The following is a 22,359-nucleotide window of genomic DNA, read 5'->3' on the forward strand; positions in this document are numbered from 1 at the left end:
GTGTTCTCTTTTGAGGTGAATTGCCTCAGAGCATCGCTGGCGGTACCGCTTTGTTGGCCTCTTCGCTTGCGTCGCGGTGTGGCGAGTGGGGAGCGCTGTACACCCCGTCTTCCTTCTCCAGAGTCGCCGCCATGTCCTCACCTTCGTCCGGAGAGCAGTACGAGGAAGAGGAGGATGGCGTTTACGAGAGCCAGGCCAAGCGGTTGAAGCCCAATGCCGCGGCTGAGGAGGGCGAGATCGAATATGGAGCCGAGGAGGGCGAGAACCACAGGGAGAAGGCCGTCATTCGCAGTGGGGGATTCTCAGGCGGGGTAAGGCGAGCAGGCGCTGGCTTCTGGAGCCCCGCTCCTCGCGGAATGCGTGTGCAGCCGGAGCCTAGGCACGCTTACTCGAGAGCAAGTCGTGCTGTGTTCAAGGCGGCTTGCTCACGAGTTGGTCGTGTGTAGGACCGGGGCTCTGGATACTTCGGGTCCTTTCTTACCAGAAGGGGAGCAGAGACTTTGGTGGCTTTTGTTTCAGTACTCTGTCGTATCTTCCTACGGGAGCTAGCGCAGAGTGTAGTAGGGGATCTCACTAATTTTTTGAAGTGTGAAAGCCGATGGTTGCTTTTCAGCTGCTGTCTTCTGCAGGATTACTGGGGTGGCGGCGGCGGCAAGCGTGTGCCTTTCTAATTCCATTTTAGAAAGACCTTTTTTCTTTCTCCCACATAAATCTCAGCAGTAATGTATAAAGGAAATTGAAATGCGGATGAGAGTATTGTAGTCCACTCGCCTCCATGCCATTTACGCTCTTCCACAAGAGAAGAAAGGGCTTTTGTGCATAGGGTGTGGGACAGTCTGCTGACACCATTTATTCTTTCCATGAAAATAGCTGATTGCCAGGATCGTTTTTTTCTCTTGGAAAAGTGGAAGGGGATTTTTTTAAAAAAAAAAACCTGGGTGTAAATGAGACAGTTCTGTTGTCTGCTATCCTTCCATAGGAGGCCTGCAGTGTTTGTGTGGATGGGATTTTTTGTGATCTCTATATGTGCGTCACAGCCATATATTGACTAAACTTTGTAGTAACTGGAGAGCAGGATGGTACATGAGCACACACACACACCCATTAAACAAGTTGATGATGTTGGGAACTATTTCCTTCTAACCTTTTCTTGAAGATAATTGTAGGGAAGTCATTCAGTACAAGATGTCATTCGTTAAAGACAGGCAATTCAATTAGATGATGCCCTGGATCACTCTTAGCCCATGGTTCTGTAAACTGATAGATGGTTTTGAAGATCCTTCTTTGTGCAGACATAGTCTCTGTGCATCATGAATAGTAAGATTCATTGTCTTGGATCCTCTGGTGCTAATTCTGAGTCTTTCAAGAAACAAGGTTAATATAATAAATCTATATTTTATTTATTTATGTCATTTATATTCCACCTTTCTCACTCAGACTCAAGGTGGATTACATAGTGTGAGATTAGTACAATCAGTGGCAAGGACAAGGTTAGGCATTTCCATACAGTGTCAAGAACATTGCCATAAGCAATGTCATAGGGTAAATGAATACAGTGTCAAGAACATCTCCATAAACAATGTGATAGGGTAAATGAATACAAATTTACAAAGACATAGTATTAGCAAAGATCCAATATGGGGTTGAAGAATTGCTGAAATAGAACATAATCAATTCTAGGACTTACATTAAACAACATGAACCACAGGTAGTATATAGGAGTACACATTTAAAGCAACAGATAATATGTAAGGCAACATAATGGTGAAATCTATGGTTCCTAACTCATTAGTGAAACATCTGGGACCCCTTTCCTACAATACCATCCTCTTAGCTGAGAAAAAGTCCTTTTTGAATAATTCAGTTTTGCACTGTTTGTGGAAAGCCAGGAGCGTGGGGGTTCTCCTGACCTCCTCAGGCAGGCCATTACATAGGGTAGGGGCCATCACAGAGAAAGCCCGTGTACGGGCTACTGTTGATTTCGCCCATGTACAGGCTGGCACCTGCAAGTGACCCTGTTCAGATGAGTGAAGCTGCTGTGGAGGGACATAGGGAGGGAGGCAGTCCCGTAGGTATGCTGGACCAAGGCTGTGAAGAGCCACTGAGTAAGATTGTCTGTAGGTATGGTATGGATTGTCATCAGATGGTGCCCAACTTTATATCTCTTACGGAAAATAACCTGGAGCTGGTGTCTGTGTCCTGAACCAGTGTCTAGAACCATGGTCAAATGAATCTTATTCAGTAGTTGAATATGGTTTTATTATGTTAATGCACATATGTAAAAGAGAGAGAGTGCCTCTCAATAGAGGTACCTACCTCAAAGAATCAGAGATTGGCAATGAGTTTCACTATTTATCTTTCGTAAAGATTGTGTAAGACCTTCCTTTTAAGCAAGCTTTTAATTTGTGAAGAAAGTGATGTAATACTTTGGCAGATGCTTCTAAACTGTTGTGCGTGTGGTTTTTCTAAATACTGGTGTTTACTTTGCTGCTTGGTCTGAATGGTGTCTTTTATAGTGATGTAAAATACTCTTGAGTGCAAGAAAAGGTCAAATAAAATCTATAAACTATCCATTTGTTAAATTCAAACTACAAATTAAACTGTTTGCTGAAGCTCTGCTACTATTTAACTATAATTGCTAGTTTGTATACATTCTTAGTGTAATTCTTCATCTCTTCCAGATTTCCCTTAAGGCCTTGCACTCCTCGTTCTGTTAGGTATAGTTATGATGGATATTACATGATTTCATCATTGGTTCAGTTTATAAAATCAGATTTATAGTGAAATCTCAACAGACTCACTTCAATGGATTTAGACTGGAGTAACTCTGTTTAGGATTTCAGTTAGTTTTGCATATTGCATTTAAGGTTATAGTTTAAATAACAGCTTTTTTCAGATATGTAGATTAGTGATACTCTATTATGGAAGCCAATCTTGGATTTCAAAAGTTAAAACAAGTTGTACTGTAGATCCTTAGCCACACAGCCATTATGAAGCAGTATTTCATTGGAAAGTATGCCTATCATGCTCTGTGCAATGTTATTATTATTTGTCATTTATAGTCTGCCTTTGACAGTGAGGTGGATTACACAGTGTGGGATTAGTACAGTCAATTTCAAGGACGTTTCCATAAACAATGCCATAGGGTAAATAAACAGAATTTTACAAAGACACAGCAATAGTAAGAATCCAATACAGAGTTGAAGAAATGCTGAAACAGAACATAAGCAATTCTAGGGCTGACATTAGACCACATGAAGCACAAATAGCTCATAGGAGTTCTCTGGTTGCTTGGATTACAGAACCTGACTATAGGGGAATTTGGAAACAGAGAATGCTTTGAGATAGAGAAGCCACATACCAAAATATCACAAATGTATTTAAGTTAAATAAGCTGGTTTTATGTCGGAGATATGTATCTACAACCCAGTTATTTGCTTGTCGATGATGCCTTGCTCACAGCAGTAAAAATGGTTTTTTGCTGCTACCACTGTATCTCTGCTCTAGAGATGGGCACAAAATGAACTACAGAACAAAATTCCGTACAGAATGGCCGGTTCATAGTCAAAGAACCACGCATTTCATGGGACTGCATTTTTCCGAACCAAACAAACTTTTCTTACCGTTCCATTGCCGGTTCAGACACTTTTGGCGCCAAATACTCCCTCACCCAGGCAATGGTGGCAATCTTTAGCTTGCCCCCAATCAGAGGCCTCCAGGCTTGATTGACAGCTGTCTCTGCCAACAAGAGAGCTCCCACTCTGGCCTATCCAGCCAGGAAACGGGGTGGGGGGTTAGAAACTCCAAGGCAACTAAGGAGATGGGCCTTCAGCAGCCATGGTTACACCAATCTCTCCCTTTCAAAACCATGTTAGGCAGGCTTTTCTGCCAACCAGAGTGCTCCTGTGTTGTTCAATCTCTTGGCCTTTTCCATAAATAGGGGAACTTGGATCTTTGGCCTGGCTGCTGGAAAAGGGGCTGAAAAGCCTCTTTTCTCTTGCTTTCTTGTTTTTCTTACTGACTGGGGACTGGGGAGGTGTTTGGGAAAAGGGAGTTTTTTTCCTTTCTCTCCCCCCCGCCCCCATCCTAGTTCCCCCCCCCCTGAACCTCAAACTGGTTCGGAAATTGGGTGAGTTCGTTATGTTTGTGTTCCGTGTTCCATGGAAATTAATGAACCACGAACCGAACAGTTTGGGTTTTTTTCTTTCCATGCTCATCTCTACTCTGCACTGATCGGTCGTCTTATATACTATTTACATTTCTCTTTCTAGGTCTATGTATTGAAAGTTATTGGTGGCTGGTTTTCCATTATCTGTTACACACAGGGAGAAAGAACATTCTGGTTGTCTCTTGCACAGTGTAGTAGGAGCTACATTTGCAGTCAAAATGCATTCATAGAGCTCTAGGCATGCCTAATTATACATTAGCAGAGTTGATGATAAATAATTGATCCTTACTGATTATTGTTCTGTCAAGCAATAAAAACCTAGTAGCTAAATGTGTGTGTGCGCGCGCACATGGGTTTAAATGTCTCCCTCAACAAATACACTAGCTGAAGAGCATTCCTATTTGGTGCTGGAAGAATATAACCATCCTCCCCCTCCCTGCCCATTTTAATACCCTAGTGAATACTGCACAAAGGTCTGCTGCACAAGTCTCAAGGATGCTTGTTGAATTTCATTTATAACATGCTTTTGATAGGTAACATAAATCTAGCCATCCTTTTATTCCTGTATCACTTTATGACCCTTTAAAATTTTAAAGTTTTTTTTTTAGAGGCCTAGGACTCTGATAAAGAGTGCTTATGCAGTCCTTCTAAATAACAATGCACACCAGCAAGGCTGCCTAAAATCATTTTATTAACATTTTCTTAGTTTTAGTTTGGTGACATTTTTGGGAGCCATGCCTTCTCCTGTTACACATCTCTTTGGATGGGTTTAAAAGGTAAAGGCCTGCAACTTGTCTACCCTGGCATCAAATCTTTTCTGCCCTTTTTGCCTGTTATGGAGAAGAAATATTATGCCGTTGCTGTTGGCTTTTGATTAGCACACCATGAGTAAAATTAAGGGCTATTTTCTTATCGGGAGAGGCACACACAGTAATAGGCTTGCAAGATAACTATCTATACAATACTCGTAGCCCAAACTAGAAATATATTTAGACTTCAAAATATAAGGTGTTGGTTATAGTAGGGAAAAGACTGAGAGATTTGTTACTTTGATTGCCTGTACCATTTAATTTGAAATGTTAAGATCTGAAAAAGTTAAAAGTCTAATACTTGCTCTTGCTAGGATGCAGGTGGAAGTCATCATAAAGTTTCAGTTTCTCATGTTGTCCATGTCCGAGGACTCTGTGAATCAGTTGTGGAAGCAGACCTTGTGGAATCTCTTGAAAAATTTGGAACTATATGGTATGTTTAGTCTATCTTGGGAGATTCAGAGCAAACTTTTAATGAAAAATTCTATGCTTTTGATGTCTGTGCTGATATTGTTAATCCATATCTCATCAGCGCATTTGCTGAATAATTTAAATAGAAACATGAGAAAAAGCCTTTATTCTGTCATCATCATTTTAATGGATCATTAATACTTAAAATGCTGAAATAAATTGTAGTTATAATTACTGACCCAGGATTGACTTTAAGAATCAAAATAGCTTTTTGTGAGTGTGCAGTTAAAATCTGTAGTCAAATCATTCTGTTAAACCTTTGTTTTTACTCTACAATTTGAGGCAAATTATGTTAACTTAGTTTTTTGTTTTGTAGTTATGTGATGATGATGCCATTTAAGCGCCAGGCTTTAGTGGAATTTGAGAAAATTGAAAGTGCTAAGAAGTGTGTGACATTTGCAGCAGAGGAACCAGTATTTATAGCTGGACAACAAGCCTTTTTCAATTATTCTACAAGCAAAAGAATCACTCGTCCAGGAAACACAGATGACCCCTCTGGTGGAAACAAAGTTCTGCTCTTATCAGTTCAGAATCCTTTATATCCAATTACTGTGGTATGGCTTATTTTTAACTATATCTTTCTCATGTAAGCATCTTCTCACATGTTCATGTTCTCCCTTTGGTGCAGAGTAATTTGGTCAATGCAAAAAATAGTTGGAAAGGTACTTCAGTAGTAAGTTGTGCAGCAGCAGCAGTCCTCTGGTAACATACTGCTGTAATTGTAAATTCTGTGAAAGTTTTTGCCAATTATGTAGTTTCAGCAAGCCACTCAACCAAAGAATAACTGGCAAGGAAAGAGCTCATAATGAGATTGTTTCCTGTTCATCGTTTTATTACAGGAAACTAAGTTTATTTCAGATTTGTTATCAACTGTTCCTACTTAACAGTTCATTTAATTTATTACTTTAGAGACTATAGAAAAAATGGAAGATGTGGGGAAATATGTTTTTCACTGAAATTGTCAATGGTTTATATTTCTCTGTTCTACATTGTGGTTGTCAGTACTTTATTGTTTGCATTGTATGTTAATCTCTTACGATTTAGTCCTCACTGATGAATGTGTGTTACATTATCTAGAAGTTTTCAGTCTCTCAAATATTTAGAGTTTGACCTCAAAGTTTGTTTCTATTTGACCAAACCTCTTCAAATCAATTGGAAAAATACTAAACATCCTCTAAACTGATGTATTTTTCTGCTTGCACTAAGTTAAACCATTTTGAGTTTTGTTATCACACTTGCTTGGGAATAAGCCCCTTGAACATAGTGGAACTTGCTCAGTAGACATACAGGGAAATGTGCTATAAAGTCCATTCTTAGTTCTGAACAGATGCATAGTAGATGTTTAATAAAATCTGTATAGTAGGTTAACATCTATTATACATCTTTTATAGAGAATCTGTATAGTAGGTTAACAAAGTTTGGGTAAACCTTATTTACCCTAAGAACTTCACCTAAGAACTTTGGCAAAACTAGACAGTTGAGAAAGAGGACTAAATTTGAGCTTGCTGGCTTGAAAACTTATTTATTAAAATACCCCATTTTTCCATTGTTGCTTAAGAAAGTTTAAAATTCTAAATTAAAATCATGCATAAACCAATAAAATGTCATTAAGCCTACCCTGCAAGAGTATACCTGCAGTTCAAACCCCATTAGAACACAAACAAATAAAATAGCCTTACAACTCCCCTTCAGACTTTTAAGGACAGCGCCTTCCTCATGGTGCCTGTTCTACAAGGTGGAAACTACCATTAAAAGGAACAGGCTCAGGTAAATGTCAAGTGGACATCTTTTAAGCTGATGGACAACCAGAAGGTGACAGCTGCAGGACTATAGTAAAGAGTCCAGTAGCACCTAACCAACTTTACTGTAGCATAAGCTTTCGAGAACCACATTTCTCTTCGTCAGATGCAGGCAGAACTGTGGTTCTCAAAAGCTTATGCTACAGTAAAGTTGGTTAGTCTTAAAGGTGCTACTGAACTCTTTATTATTTTGCTACTACAGACTAACATGGCTAACTCCTCTGGATCTATGACCATGGAAAGCTGCAGGACTGTAATTGGCATTTGGAGACATATAAGGAGAGATGATCCTTCAGATATGTGGAACCTAGGCCATGAAGGGCTCTCATTCAGATAATCCAGCTAGCTGTCAAATAATACTTTTGATGACCATTCGCTTAATCTTTTTTGAAGATTATCATGGAAAGCTCCAAAGAGTATTTTTTTCTTCTTTTATAGGATGTCTTGTACACAGTGTGCAATCCTGTTGGGAAAGTACAGCGTATTGTCATATTCAAGAGGAATGGAATACAAGCCATGGTTGAATATCCTTTCTACAAGTTTTTGTTTTTCTGTGGTCTTAATTATTGATTATTTATGTTGTAGGGCCAGTGATCTCCAATCTGGCACCTGTGACAGCAATGGCGCCTAGCAGTGTATTCTTTGAAGTCTATTTCCTTCCCCTAAAATATCTCTTTTTCAAAGCAAAGATTGGTTTAAGTGAAAAATCCTTAATGCAACCTATGTTTGAATCGGTTTTATGTGCCCAGAAGGCAAAAGCAGCACTCAATGGAGCTGACATATATGCAGGATGTTGTACACTAAAAATCGAATATGCACGGGTAATGTTCATAGCATTTTCAGTTCCTCTGCTCTTCTGGGTGGGAGAGTGGAAACAACTATTAAAACTATCTCTTTATTTTAACAGCCACCTCGACTGAATGTCATTCGAAATGACAACGACAGCTGGGATTACACTAAACCATACCTGGGCAGACGAGGTAAGTGTGTTGGTAATGGTTCTACGTGTGTGTTTAACTGTATATAATACATGCTGTTAGCTTGTCTAATGCATTAGTCATTTCAAGCCAAGTATGATGAGTGACGCTGGGCTATAAAAATATTTTGTAATCCTGGAGAAGAATAACTCTCAACATTAGTGCCCCCTGCTGGTCATATTGAGGCATTTAGTTCAAGAAGGAGCCCACACATGCAAGCATGTTTGCAGTACAAGGACTTGCATTTCTCCAAGCAGCTCTCACTCTTTGGAGGAGAGGACACTGATGCAGATTATTCCTTACAAACTACAAACTTGCACACTGCTTCTCCATGGAAAGGATTTTTCCCATATGTTGGACAAGGCATTAAGAAGGATAGAGGACTCCAGCAGGCTGACTCTACACTTCATCATGCACCACATCGGCATCATCAAAAGGCCCTCTGAAAAACCTCAGACTTGCAACTCACCTTGACTGCATACTGCATGCACCATCACCACAAGCATATCAAGGAGGACACTCACACTTCTTCTGGTTTGCATGGTATGAATACCATGGTAGACTGTACCCATTCTAATTCAGCTTGCATGTGTTTCCAAACTTATGTCCCTTAAAATTACAGTTGTAGAATAAAACTCCATTAAATGGAAGATTCAAATTCTTGTTTCTCTCCTGTATATTGTTGTAATTTTCTTTTCTGTATGTAAGAGAAAACTGGCTAGGTTTTCCAGTGTAAATGTTGTTTCATAGTTAACTGAATTGCAATTATTTAAAAATTACTGGAATTCACTAGCACCCTGTCAAACACATCCCCTCAAGTATTAACATTTGACATAAGGTATAATTTGTCTTCATATTTCTTTACTGCAAGCCCTAGTTGCAGTAAACACTGAACATCACTTTCAGTAGTAAAGCCATTGCATGAAAATGTAAAACAAATTACTTTGTAGTTTGATTTCTGTAAATATTCTCTGTAACTAAATGACTTGTGTATAATTTGCTGTAATGTACCTTTTGAAAATCTAGGCATTTATAACATGGAGTTGGGAACTTACCTTATCAAGGTAGAGTATCTTTTCAATCTTAAATGTGAAAATGAAGGCTTCAGCTTGCCTTTTAATTCTTGCCGGAAGGTTGGATTATAGTGCACTGGCTTCTGGAATGTTTTATTAAAATTTAGCCCTTGGATATGCAGAACTGAGTTTTTGTAAAAAGTTAACAAGGGGCTGCAGTATTGGTTAGCAGATTGTCCAACCTCAGCACTTGTGTTAAAGCTCAAATTTGTTTCCAAACTTGCTATGTATTTGAAATTGAAAAAATAGAGGAGGTTACTTAAAGTGACTCACTTGTTCAGAATATTAAGCTTCTAAATTAAGCAGATGTGTAATCAGGCAATTGGGTGACATTTTATTTATGGACAGTGTTGTCCCAATAACACAGAGTCCATATATAAGTCCCAACTTATTTATGGACTGTATTGTCCCAATTAAAAAAAAAATGGGAAATGAGAAATTGTTTGGGTATACCTAGTGGACTCTGACCAAACAGACCACATGCCACATTGCAACCTGCTATTGAAACTGCCTTAATTTCCAAAGGGATTTGCCATGCAGCATTGAGGGTTTTGATCTGAGAAATACAAGTTCACAGCTTTCTTGGATATGTGGAATTAGCTTTGTGTTCTTTGGATCCAGCCCTAAGATTTCTTTTTTTATTTGACTTTGATCCTTTGTTCCTGAGAACAAGTTGCAGAAGGAAAGAGAGCAGAATGGTAAAAGCTGTAGCTGCTATTTCATTTATATTATGTTTTCCTGGACCAAGAAACTATGATTAGGAGCGTGCACAGTTTTTGCTGAACAGTGCTGTTCAGTTCTCAACTTTGGAAGTTCCTGTCTATAGCAATTCTAATGAAGCAGCATTTATGTTGTGAGCAGCATACTAAGTGACAAGGAGTTGGTATTTCTTCTGTTGGGATGGAACACTGATGTAAGTGGATCTAGAGGACTAAAAATGCTTGCCTTTAAAGTGAACTTCCAGGCATTCTAACAAAAGTGGCCCACATAAAAGTGTCCCTGTAATAGGCTAATTAAGATGCATTCTTCAAACCGTTTTTCCTTTTTTCTCAAATAACATGTAAGGTTCTAACTTTATCAAAAATGGTTTGTCAAAGAAACTTCTATTTGAGTTTCTTTATTTGAGTTCATTGCTTAATCGGAAACAGCTGTCCTTGATCTGGCTATATTAATTCACTTTTGGATACATTTGCATCCCATCCTTTCCCCAAGGAGCTCACAGTGGCTCTGTAGTCTTACAGAAACTTTGGGATAGGCTAGGATGAGAGAATGGTTTCCCAAGTCTGCTTCAGAGCCGCTTTTTGAACTGGAGTTTCCTTGCTCCCAGACCAGTCTAGCAGCTGCATCCAACTGAAAAGTATAAGAGAAATGAGCTGGCTTACATCTCTAACTTTTTTTTGCATAACATAACATTTCTTCAGCCTTTTACATTAATAGGCTATTATTTATTAAATCTTTCATGTATAAAATGTTTTCCTATAATAAACCTTTTTAAAGCAGAAGTAAAGTTCATGGACAGTTAAATCCGCTTCCTAGGAATGTTTAGGAACGGGGGTACCAAAATCTTTCCATCTGCTCCCAAACTCTAATTAAATAATAAGAGCACCTGTCATTTAATTTCATACCAGTGGTTTTATTGGGGAGAAGAAACTTGACCAATTTGCCTAAAATAATGTAAAACTGAAAAATAGCTTTTGTTTTTCAGTTACATTAATTGTAACTGAGAGATATGAAAAGACATGCTTAACTTTCCCTTTGAAATAAACATGTTAAGTAGCGGTGAAGGCATGCTTAATTGTGGCTGGGTGTTTCTTTCTCATTTCTCATTGCTTGGCGATAAACTAAAGTATCAGCATTTTCATTTGCTTAATGAAAACAAGCAGCATGGGTTAACATTTTGACTGCTGCTTTCTAAGAAAACTTGTAGTAAACATTTATTGGGCTTTCTTAAGTAATGGATTCAGGTTGGTCAGCTGCTTTCATCCAGTAGTGCTGACCCTGGGTTAACTTTACATTCTTGTATAAAATGCAGTTTTCTGAAAGCTTTCCATTGTTAAAGGTGCTTTTAAGAGTGACATTATATGGTAACTCTAACATAGACTGTAATAAGTATTATTAGTATAGTAACGCAAAGCCCTTTCAGCAGTCCCCCAAACCAGTAGCTGTTGACTTGATGATGTATGTACACACACGGTGCTCTTTGTTTACTGATTATGAAACCATGTAATACAGGTTGTTGTTGGATTTTGCTGAAACTTCTTGAATGAAGGCCACTTTGAAAATGTCTTGCTGTTGAAGCTAATAGTATGATTCAGGTACTGTCCTTCGAAAGTACTGCATTCACAACTTGTTTTTAAGAGACTTATAGGTAATTTCTGCTCTACAGTATTGTCTGTAGTATTATGTGATATTAAGGAACTGTCAGTTATTGTAGGTTTAAAGTGTCAAATGTTTTGTATACGATATTTTAATGTTGGTTAAACTTTGTTGTCCTACAACTGTATTGTATTAGAGAGAGTCAATGAAAGTGAATATCTTAAAGAAATCAAATTTAATACCTTAAAATAACTTGCCATAAGGCTGTGGCTTGCCATTATTAGAAATTGGATGCTGGATTAAATGGATCTTTTCTGACCCAATAGGGCTGGTCTTAATAAAAATAGTATTGAAGCTCCAGTATCTTTAATTGATTCTTCTGTCTTTGTTAATTCTACTTTTTCCCCCTTAGACAGAGGCAAAGGCCGTCAGAGGCAAGCTATTTTAGGAGAGCATCCCTCCTCATTTAGGCATGATGGCTACGGTAAGTTAATGAGACATTTATATGGCTTCCTGTGTATTGATCTGAAGAACTGTTCAGTAGTTTGTCATTACATCAGGATGGTGCCCTGTTCTCTAGAAAGTGCATCTTCTTTAGGTGTTACTGCAGCATGGCCTATTTGAAAAGCAGCCTAATTAATTATTGTGGGATTTCTCAGTAATGGAGCTTTAGAAGGACTTACCTGTTTTGTACAGTCTTTAAGCTTCTGAAATCTAGTTTTTGATACATACATTTTTTTTTAATTACCTAGTTTGGTGATGGTGGCTAAAACTTCATTCCTCATCAGTGGTGGTAACTCCATTCTTCATTGGGATAAACTCTTTCCACTTGTTCAATAGGCAGAGTTATGTAAACTAGGGTTGTCATAGTTTCTGATGGGAGTGGTCCTTTACCAGTTTTGGTCCTGCTTGCTGTGCAGTAATAGATTTGGGAATTCCTGCTCTGTTCTTACTTTTTCTTCAGAAATAAGTCAGCAAAGTGCCATTGCCTGATCTTCCCTTCTTTTCCTTTTTTAAGGGGAGGAAGGTAGCCAGGTTTCCTCTTTTGCTAGAACATTCCTGCACTAAATCATCAGCTGCTTCTGCAGTTACTTTACAGCAAAGAAGTGACCTTTCAGCTTACATGCTGCCCTAACTGCAAAGAGAAAATGTTGCAGGTTTTAAAAAAAATGTATCTTAAATGTACATGTTAGTTCAATGAAACTGTTCCAACCACATTAACTAGTGGGCATTTTGTCTTTAGGCTCACATGGTCCTCTGTTACCCCTACCAAGCCGATACAGAATGGCATCTCGTGACACTCCAGAGCTTGTTGCTTATCCACTTCCCCAGGCCTCCTCATCTTACATGCATGGAGGGAATCCCTCAGGTTCTGTTGTCATGGTTAGTGGATTGCACCAGCAAAAGATGAACTGCTCAAGAGTATTCAACTTGTTCTGCTTGTATGGAAACATTGAAAAGGTAAAAAAATGTCAAAGTAATATTGCTGAAATGAACACATTTTCTGCTGAAGAGAAATAGACATCATCTTACAAAATCTGCAAGCTTTCTACTAATGCAATGCTACACCAGCAGCTGCTTACATCAGTATAACTTCAGTTTAGTGTAGTTGGCATCATATGTACTTCCAGAAGGAAAATTGAAAAGAAAAACCAATATTGCATTAAACAGAGAATAGAGAAAAACAAAACACCCACCAGTAATGGTAACCCCTTCCCACCATTACCCAAACATGGAAAAGGCCAATTCAGACAACTCAGAAGACATCCCTAATCAGATGAGGGCTTGAATCACTTTATACAACACACAGCCCTCAGCCAAGTGCCATTTTTATATATTTTATTTATTTATGTTATTTACAATGTAGGTCCTTCACTGAGGCTCAAGGCAGATTACACAATTTGAATCAGTGCAATCAGTTTCAAAGACATTTCAATAAACAATGTAATAGATGCAACAATGTAATACATGCAAATTTGCAAAGAATTTAAAACCAGCAGGAATCCAATACAGAGTTGAAGAAATACTGAAACAGAGCATAAGCAATTCTAAGACTGACATATTAAACAACATAAGAGCTACCCAGGATGATCATACAGCAATAGTAGTAAAGTCTGTAGTCCCTTTCTATCCCTTTAGTGATGCATCTCTTTGAGACTGTAACGAGCTTTTGCCCATGTCTGAACTAAGCTTCCACTTAACCAAAAGAAAGATGTATCTTTCTCTTGGAAAGCTTTCAGCAATTAGTTTTCAGACCTGTCAAACAGCTAAGTTCTTTGAACCACCTGTTTATTAGTACATTTATTTTATATAGGGTTCGATATTGCTTTGCAGCTCCTTATCAAGCACACCTGTCTAGAGTTTATTTCACTTTATTGAAAATACACCCTGTTTTTTTAATGAAGCAAGTAATTAAAATATAAATGGTTATTAATATAAATCCTATAACATAGAACACAGAAAGGCAATAAGATATAAGTTTGCTAACATTTCCTAATAAATTCTAAGTTTAATATGATCAAAGTTTCTATGAAATGCATAGGTAAAGATAAATTCTCACCTAAATTCTCTCAAGAGATTTCTTCCATCAGACCTCTGACATTCTATCTGAATTTGCATTTTTATAAGTCATCATATGCAAATATCTAAGATCTTTTCACGTGATAGCACAAACAAACGATAATTGGTCTGATGCTTCATTGAATATTCATAATTTCTATTGTATAATCTTCCAATTAGTAAAAAATGACGTTATACTCAAACTTGCAAAACAAAACTATAAATCTCTGAGAAATGTCAGAAAGAGTTAAGAGATCACTATTGGTTGAATCTCTGACAGAGGAACATTAATCTCGATAGAGTCCACTATTTTAATTAACTGTCAAAAGATTAAAGCACACCTGTTAGAACTACCTAACACTTAGAAAAAAACACACAGACGGTTCATGCACAGTTTGAAAGTTCATCTAGAATACAAGTACATGGCCTAGTATTATTTAGTATTGATCATTGCCATGTGCTTTTATCTATATTTGTGCAACAAGACCACTTCCTTACAGTACAGTCCTCCTATCCTAGTAAAAAGCCTTCTTGAATAATTCAGTTTTACCTAGTTTGTGGAAAGCCAGGAGAGTGGGAGCTTTCTTTACCACTTCAGGTAGGTCGCTCCATAAGGTAGGGGCCACCACAGAGAATGCACAGGCATGGGAAGCTGTTGATTTTGCCCATGTGCAAGGTGGCACCTGCAAAAGGCCAGTTGCAAAAGTTCAGTTTAATGAAGCTATCATGGTGAAACATAGGGAGAGAAGCAGTTCCATAGATATGAAGAACCAAGGCCGTGAAGAGCTTTGTATGTAATAGGCAATACTTTGAATTGAGCCTGATAACTGATAGGTAGCCAGTGGAATGACTGCAGAATGGGAATAATATTCATGTTCCTCCTAGCTCCTGATAATAGCTAAGCTGCAGCATTCTGCACCAACTGGAGAATTTACAGAGACAAGGCGGAAGGGCAGACATTCCTAGCCAGCTCCACAGCTCTCAGGAAGGCTACAAAAAGCCCATGGCTGCCTTCAGAAAAGGAGTTACCCTGCTACAGGAGCAGTGCTGTTGTGAAGGACCTTATCTATCCTCTGACAGGGGCCTGTGGATGAATTGCAGTCATGTGGAACAGCACATGCTTTAGTATGCATGATGTCTCAGGTTCAAGCTCTAGATGTGGTTGCCTACCCGAGAGGTGGGGAGAGCCCTGAAAGCCAGAGCTAAATGGATGAAGTGGACCAATAATGTCATTTAACTAACTCGCTGCTGCCACTTTCATCCCTTCTAGTCATACCGCTTTCCTATTCACGTGACTGAAAGCTTGGGTCAGCTGCTGCTTATTCAAGCAGACCTATTTGTCCACCCTTTCCCCCTTCCCCATATAACAAAGCTCAGCATTCCAGTTGTCTAGTCTCCATTAACACTATTCAGCCATTTAACGTTTATTATCCCTGTTAGAATGAGGTCTGAAAGTTAGCTGAATAAGATTGTTAACCTTGTTCTAGCTTGGCTCCTGTGCCTTTGAAAGCTGGAAGACAGACAGCAGAGTAATAGCTTATAGGGAAAACTTTACCTAATTAAGTAGTTTACAAATGTATACAAGCCCTGCCAGAACTAGTGTGTTTGCAGTCACCAAAGAACACCTGGCTGTTGCTGCTTCTGATCTTGTAGGACTCACTTGTGGCCTTCATTGCATCAGCAGTGTTGAACCAGTGGAGTAGCTTTACATCAGATTATTTATTATACCGGTGTCCAGATGTTTCATATAGACCAATGCAAGGTACTTAATACATGTCAAGTAGTCCCTCAGTTGGCATAATGGAGATACAGTATTGAACGTTAGGTTATTCTTTAAACTGCATTGACTCCCCCTCCCCCAATACTGCAGGTAAAATTCATGAAGACTATTCCAGGCACAGCTCTAGTAGAAATGGGTGATGAATATGCAGTTGAAAGAGCAGTCACACATCTCAATAGTGTCAAGTTATTTGGAAAGAGGCTTAATGTTTGGTAAGTGTACATTCCATTTTTCACTGTAACACTAGTACTGCAACAAATACAATGTGAAAATTATTTTGCGCTGTCCACTTATGTGCTAATTAATATACTTAAGATGCTGAAAATGCTTCTGAATAAAGTATTTTGTAAGAATACAGTTGGTATAATATCTATCTTTTGCAAAATAATTCTGCATTTCATTTATCCTTGCAATAACTGAGCAAGTAAATTGAATAATTGACAAGTTTAATGTGGGTTATACATTTACAGAAGTTCATATTCTGCTGCTCTGTTAAGACTGTGCTTTGAGAAGGATAAAAAAATCTTTAAATGTTTTGTCTACAGTGAGGTGTTTGTTTTTAAAAATATTTATTCTTGAATTGCAGTGTGTCCAAACAGCATTCAGTTGTTCCAAGCCAGATATTTGAACTGGAAGATGGTACAAGCAGTTACAAAGATTTTGCAATGAGCAAAAACAATCGATTTACCAGTGCTGGCCAAGCATCCAAGAATATCATCCAACCACCTTCTTGTGTTTTGCATTATTATAATGTTCCACTGTGTATGACTGAAGATACCTTTGTAAAGGTAGGAGTAGAAGCTGTTGAATTTTCCATTTTAAAGTAGAATATAGAAGTCAAATGTCTACTCACTGGCAGTACTCTGGGGTCTCACATAGAGGTCTTTTACATCATCTACTACTGGGTCTATTAAACTGGAGATACCGGGGATTGAAGCTGGGACCTTCTACATTGCAAACAGATTCTCTACATCTGAGCCACGGCCCCACCAGAAGTCAAATGTCAATCTCTATAAAGTTCCTTAAATTAGGTTCTTGTCAACTTTGTTTTTCTTTTTTTTTACATATAATATTTTATCTTTACAAACTAAATACTGTACTCTGGAAAGCTAAAACTGTTGGTTTAAGTAGAATTTCTTGTATTTTTCACTTTTGAATAAACAATACACGGTGTCCTTGCTAAGAGTTTAAAATGAACATTTTAAGCCCAGGCATCAAAATGACATTTCTTCACATAGATCTATATTATGGGTGCCTGCTGTCAGCTTGGCAGGTCGTGTGCCCAAATACTGCTCTGTTGTAAATTAACAACAAGTATCTTCAGTTCATAAAGCTCAATAAACACTGAATCTGTTACGATTTCTTCAGTTGCATCTGCTCAGATGTAAATACGTATCACACTGAATCCACACAGCTAACAATTGTGACTGCTGATGCAGTTGTTTCAATGAAGTCTACATAAGATCAAGTGGTTTATGGTATAGGAAAGTGAATATTACTGACAACCCTTCACTGAGGGGTAGGCAGTGAGGAACCATTCAGAAACATCCTGTCCCCCAAATCACACCTTTCCTCAGATTCTTCTCTGCAAATATTCTCTGAGCTCTTTGGAGCTTGAACAGGATAACTTCTCTTATCCGCCTGACCTTTATCTGGCTTTCAGCTTCTCTCAATATTCCATCTCTTCTGGAGCATATTTAACCCCCATCAAGGTGGTTTTTGAGACTTTTTCTTTCAGTTAACTTACAATGGCATCTTTTTCCCCCCCCATGGTGATTCCCCCAAGTAGATGACTTTTCCGTAGGTAACCTGGTTTTGTAGGTCTTGTTTTCTCTACAAGGGCCATCCAGTTTATTATTTAAATGTAGTAATTATTAGAAAGCCAGTGTAACTAGAAGTCTTTCTGAAGTATAAGAACTATGACAACAGTTGATGTGGACTCAGTCTTAGCTTTGGTTTGTGCTGTGCTTGCCAGCCAAGCACAACTTTTCATACTCTGGAATTAACGTGCTTTGCCCAATAAAGTCCATAGTTTAATGCTATTATAAATTAAGACTGAATGTTTCTTTCACTGTTCAGTAATTTAATAGTGCTATTTAAACATGGGTCTGCAATTTAGGAAGAATTCAAGGCACATGGATCAACTTGACCACTCATAGCACTGGAAAGCAAACTACCTTCTCTTTTACTCCCTTTGTGTATTCCATATTACAGTCAACAAAATTAGAGATTATTTGGACCAAATGTGTTATTTTTTTGCACCTCAGATACGCTAGTAGTACTGTGAAATTCTCTAGGATTGGATTCTTGCTACTTAGATTACTTTTCACTTTTTCTTCTGACAGCTGTGTGATGACCATGAAGTTCTGTCTTTTATCAAGTACAAAGTTTTTGATCCAAAACGTAAGTAAATATCTTATTTTTTAATTTAAAAACTCTACTGATTCTGGAGAGGAGAAAATGTTTTTTTTAAAAAAAAACTCTTGTTTTGACAGCTTCAGCCAAAACACTTTCTGGACTGTTGGAGTGGGAATGCAAGACAGAAGCAGTAGAAGCTCTTACTGTACTTAATCATTACCAGATAAGAGTCCCCAGTAAGTCACTTTATTGAAATATTTCTTAACTTCATATTTTGTCTCCTATATCATCAACTGAGTAGAAGTTGGGAGGTGGTTAGTAAGATTTACGAGGCAATTGAGTTTATTGTCCAATTCTCAACTTTATGTTGAGGGCACATGGTTTATTCCTTCTTTGTTCCATCACTGTCTAAGCAAGTCTTTTTCACATGGTTGAATAAAGTGTGCATTTTAGCCCTTGTGCAATACTCTTATGCATGCTCCTGCGGTCTAGAAAATCACTACACAATCTGGAGTCCATTGGAGCCAAAAGAACATTGAAATTTTTAAGGCAGGGGAACAAGAACTAGAAATTGGATCTCAGCAAGTACACCAACTTCCAAAGCAGAAGCAAATAACTAATTTCAGTCCTGTTATTTGTACTAAAAGAATTGTTTGGGGAAAGAATGATTTCCCATCCCTGTGACATGGTACAATTGGAATTCTGTGACTCTTTTGAATACAAGTTAGAGAATGGGACTGAGCATGCCAGTCACATGACCAGGTCTGTTAATCTAAAAGTACCATGTCTTACCATGTATCTAACTACAGTCTTGAGGCACCCACTTGCTGGCTGTTCCCCAGCTTAAGGTAGTTTGCCTGACATTGACCGAGCTGATGCTTTTTCTATCATAATCCCTCTTCCCTATGGAACAGTTTTCCCCAAGAAAGTGAGGTGGGCACTGTCTCTGGAAATGTTTAGGATGTGCTAAAAGGCTATTTTGTTTGCCAGGGCAAATTAGATTGTAGGTCACAGGCTTTTTTCAGTGGGGAGGGAGCTTATTGCTTTATAGTAATTTTAAAATATATATTTATATTTGTAAGCAAGCTTGAACCCAAAAGGAAAGGCAGGATGTAAATATTGTAACTAATAAATAAGTATGAGCATACTAGACTTTCTCAAGCAGCTAGTCTGAGAGAAATGCAATATGACATTCCGGATACAGTATGAGCATACTAGTATGAGCATACTAGACTTTCTCAAGCAGCTAGTCTGAGAGAAATGCAATATGACATTCCGGATACAGTGAGTATTTGGAAAGTGGTTCCCCTCTGTCAAACATCCACCCACCCCCAGCCAAATAGGAATAGAAATGTGCCTTGTTTCTATTCCTATTGTTTAATGTGCCTTGTTTCTATTCCTATTGTTGTGCCTTGTTTAATAATATTTGCTAATTTTAAAATAAAATCTATCCTGCCCTTCCAGTTGTTCAGGGTGGCTTACAGTTAGTAATTAGCTTTTTGGGGGGGATGATTGACTTTTTAAAAAATTATCAGCCATAAGTATGCAAGCCAAAAAAATTAACTAATAGGAATTTAATCAGCAAGTCCAGTCTTTGTCAGATGTGTTCCTCAAATAACAGTATACCCTCCCCAAAACTGGAAGGGAAGAAATTTTCCTCACCAACTCGGAGAGCCATAGGAGCCTAAAGAGGGGTCCAGTTGGGACCCAAAGCAGATTACATCATTCTCCTCTGTTTTATCCAAACAACAACCCTGTGAGGTATGTTAGGCTGAGAATCTGTGACTTACCTAAAGTCACCCAGAAAGCTTCAATGGCAGAGCAGAATTTGAACCTGGTTGGCCCAGCCCAACACTCTTAACCTGTATACCATGCTGGGTCTCTACAAATAAACGTTTCGAAGTTAGTATAGTCCTGTCTGCAGAACAAGTGGAAGAAATAACCCAGCCTGGATTCCTTCCATCTGTTGACAAGAAAGACCCTTCACAATAAGTTCCAATATTCAGTTCTTCAGTTTTGGATTTTTAAACACTGCTGTTTATACTTAAACCTGTGGGCTGTGGGCAGCATAAAACACTTTAAGAGGCAGATTAACTTCTTAAACTAGCAGGCTGGTATAAAAAATTATCTCTCATTACATTTATCCTAACTATTTAGCTTCCTTTTTTATCTTACAGATGGCTCTAACCCATATACTTTGAAGCTTTGCTTCTCTACTTCCTCCCATTTGTAGAGCAGAGGACAGCATGCTAGGAGCACCTTCCATCTTTTACAAACTTGTAACTGTATGTTGGTTGCAGGCTCTGAACTACTTGCTCTTTTTTTTTTGGTCTCAATCTACTGTTCCCTTTTTTTAAATGAATGGATGTTTAGAGACACCATTTTTTCCTTTGGTCTCCAAAAATAGATGTTAGTATATTATGAAGAGCTTGTTATTTTGTGTAACTGTTATCTACAGATGTTTGAACTGCCTTGTGGGTAGCATGTGCAAAGAAATTGTATATTGTCCCACACCTTAAAATACAGTTCCCATAGACCAGTAAAATAAACACATTTCTTAAAAGATTTACATCAGGTATTTTCCACATGAGCTTCAGTGGAAAGTTGGATTGTTATATTGGAATATTAGCTGTGGAGTTCCTGGTTACTACCCTTGATTAGACTGTATTGCGTAATCCTAAAAGCAAAACTACATTTATAAGAAACCTGTTTGATTTGCTCATGTTGATTTTTAGTAATGTTAAAATGTATCTGATTTTTGAGGAGGCTTCATGGGAGAAAAGCAAATACCTTTTTGTTTTATTTGGTTTTAAATAGCGTCTTTTCAGAATCATTTTTCACTCACATTGGCATGATGTATTCCTAATCCTAGCCTGAAAATTACATACAAAAATAATAAACTCTCGATCCTGAATAAATATTTTCTCATTTATTCATCTTGATGTATCTTTGCTATTGAATGAAACCCCTTCTATTAAAGTAGGTTTTCATAGCTGCATTTTCATAAGCGTCCAGTTAGAATTTCAGTTCTTTTAATAAAGATGGGCTTTCCCCAGGGACTAGGAAAGCTTTCTTTGCGTTTTTTTAAAAGTCCTTTTTCTCTCCTCTTCCCCTGCCCCCGCCCCCACTGCAGCCTGCAGACAGTCCAAATGTGTATTCCAAGGCTAGTGGGAGCAGTGACCACAAGAACTAAAAGAAAACTCTTACACTAAAAAGAAAACTGTTCCTAGAATGATACAGCATAACTTATTCACTAATATCTTGATCCAGTCTAGCTAGGGACTTCTTCCTCTAACAGTCTCACTCAAGTCATATCCAAGGAGCTACCTTTTTTTAAAAAAAAGAATTTAAAAAGTAAATGTCCTATAAGCTGTTGGCAGGCCTGGCGCGTCCATTGAGGCGGTGCCGGCAGCTGTCTTGAGCACAGAACTCTGAAGGAGGCGCCGTGCCTGCCCCCAATGGCCAGCATTCCCTGTGCCCTCTAGTGCACTCGCGCAGGAATTCTCTTTTGGTGCAGGGCATTTCTTCTGGCGCACAGAAGGGCAGCCCTGCCTTCCCGCTCAGCCGGTGCCTGAAGAGAGGAGGAAGACGATAGAAGGCGGTGCCTACCTGCCTCTCCAGCCCTCTCACCACACACGAGGCCCAAAGCAAAGCTTCAAGTTCAACCCCATCACTGGGGACATTTCTCTCTCTGCCCTTTTCCCCCTCCCCCTCTCTCTCTCACTCTAGCTGGCTAGGGAGCAGCAAGCTCCCATCTAGCCTTTTCTTTCCCTTGCTTCCTCCTTTCTTTCTCCCCCCCCCCACTGCCATGTACTAAAAGGAATGACAGGAGGATTGCCTATTGGAAATAATAGGAGAGGCTTGAAGACCCATTGGAGATAATGGGAGCCAGGGATGCCAGTTTATTTACTTGGGCTCCATCGAAATGCATCACAACACAAAAAAAGTTGCAAAGAAAATGGGGAATGGATTTCAAATAGAATACTCTGGGAGTGGAATGACAGCCCCCAGAGTGCAATGACGGTCCCTGGCTATAGAGTTTGTGCTCT

General features: G+C 38.6%; 1 protein-coding gene across 1 annotated transcript; it reads left to right on the forward strand.

The window, feature by feature from the left end:
- HNRNPLL (heterogeneous nuclear ribonucleoprotein L like) lies at window positions 1-21,228 on the forward strand. The gene is made up of 13 exons (XM_054985239.1): window positions 1-311; window positions 5,292-5,410; window positions 5,765-6,002; window positions 7,686-7,771; window positions 7,972-8,068; window positions 8,155-8,227; window positions 12,026-12,097; window positions 12,857-13,074; window positions 16,043-16,164; window positions 16,539-16,740; window positions 18,298-18,355; window positions 18,448-18,546; window positions 20,488-21,228. Exons 1-13 carry the CDS (start codon window positions 132-134, stop codon window positions 20,541-20,543), a joined length of 1,620 nt encoding a protein of 539 aa, XP_054841214.1. The 5' UTR covers window positions 1-131; the 3' UTR covers window positions 20,544-21,228.
- The last annotated feature ends 1,131 nt before the right edge of the window (window positions 21,229-22,359 follow it).

Source organism: Eublepharis macularius, chromosome 1 (genome assembly GCF_028583425.1).
Source record: "Eublepharis macularius isolate TG4126 chromosome 1, MPM_Emac_v1.0, whole genome shotgun sequence".
NCBI classification, from domain to species: Eukaryota; Metazoa; Chordata; class Lepidosauria; order Squamata; family Eublepharidae; genus Eublepharis; species Eublepharis macularius.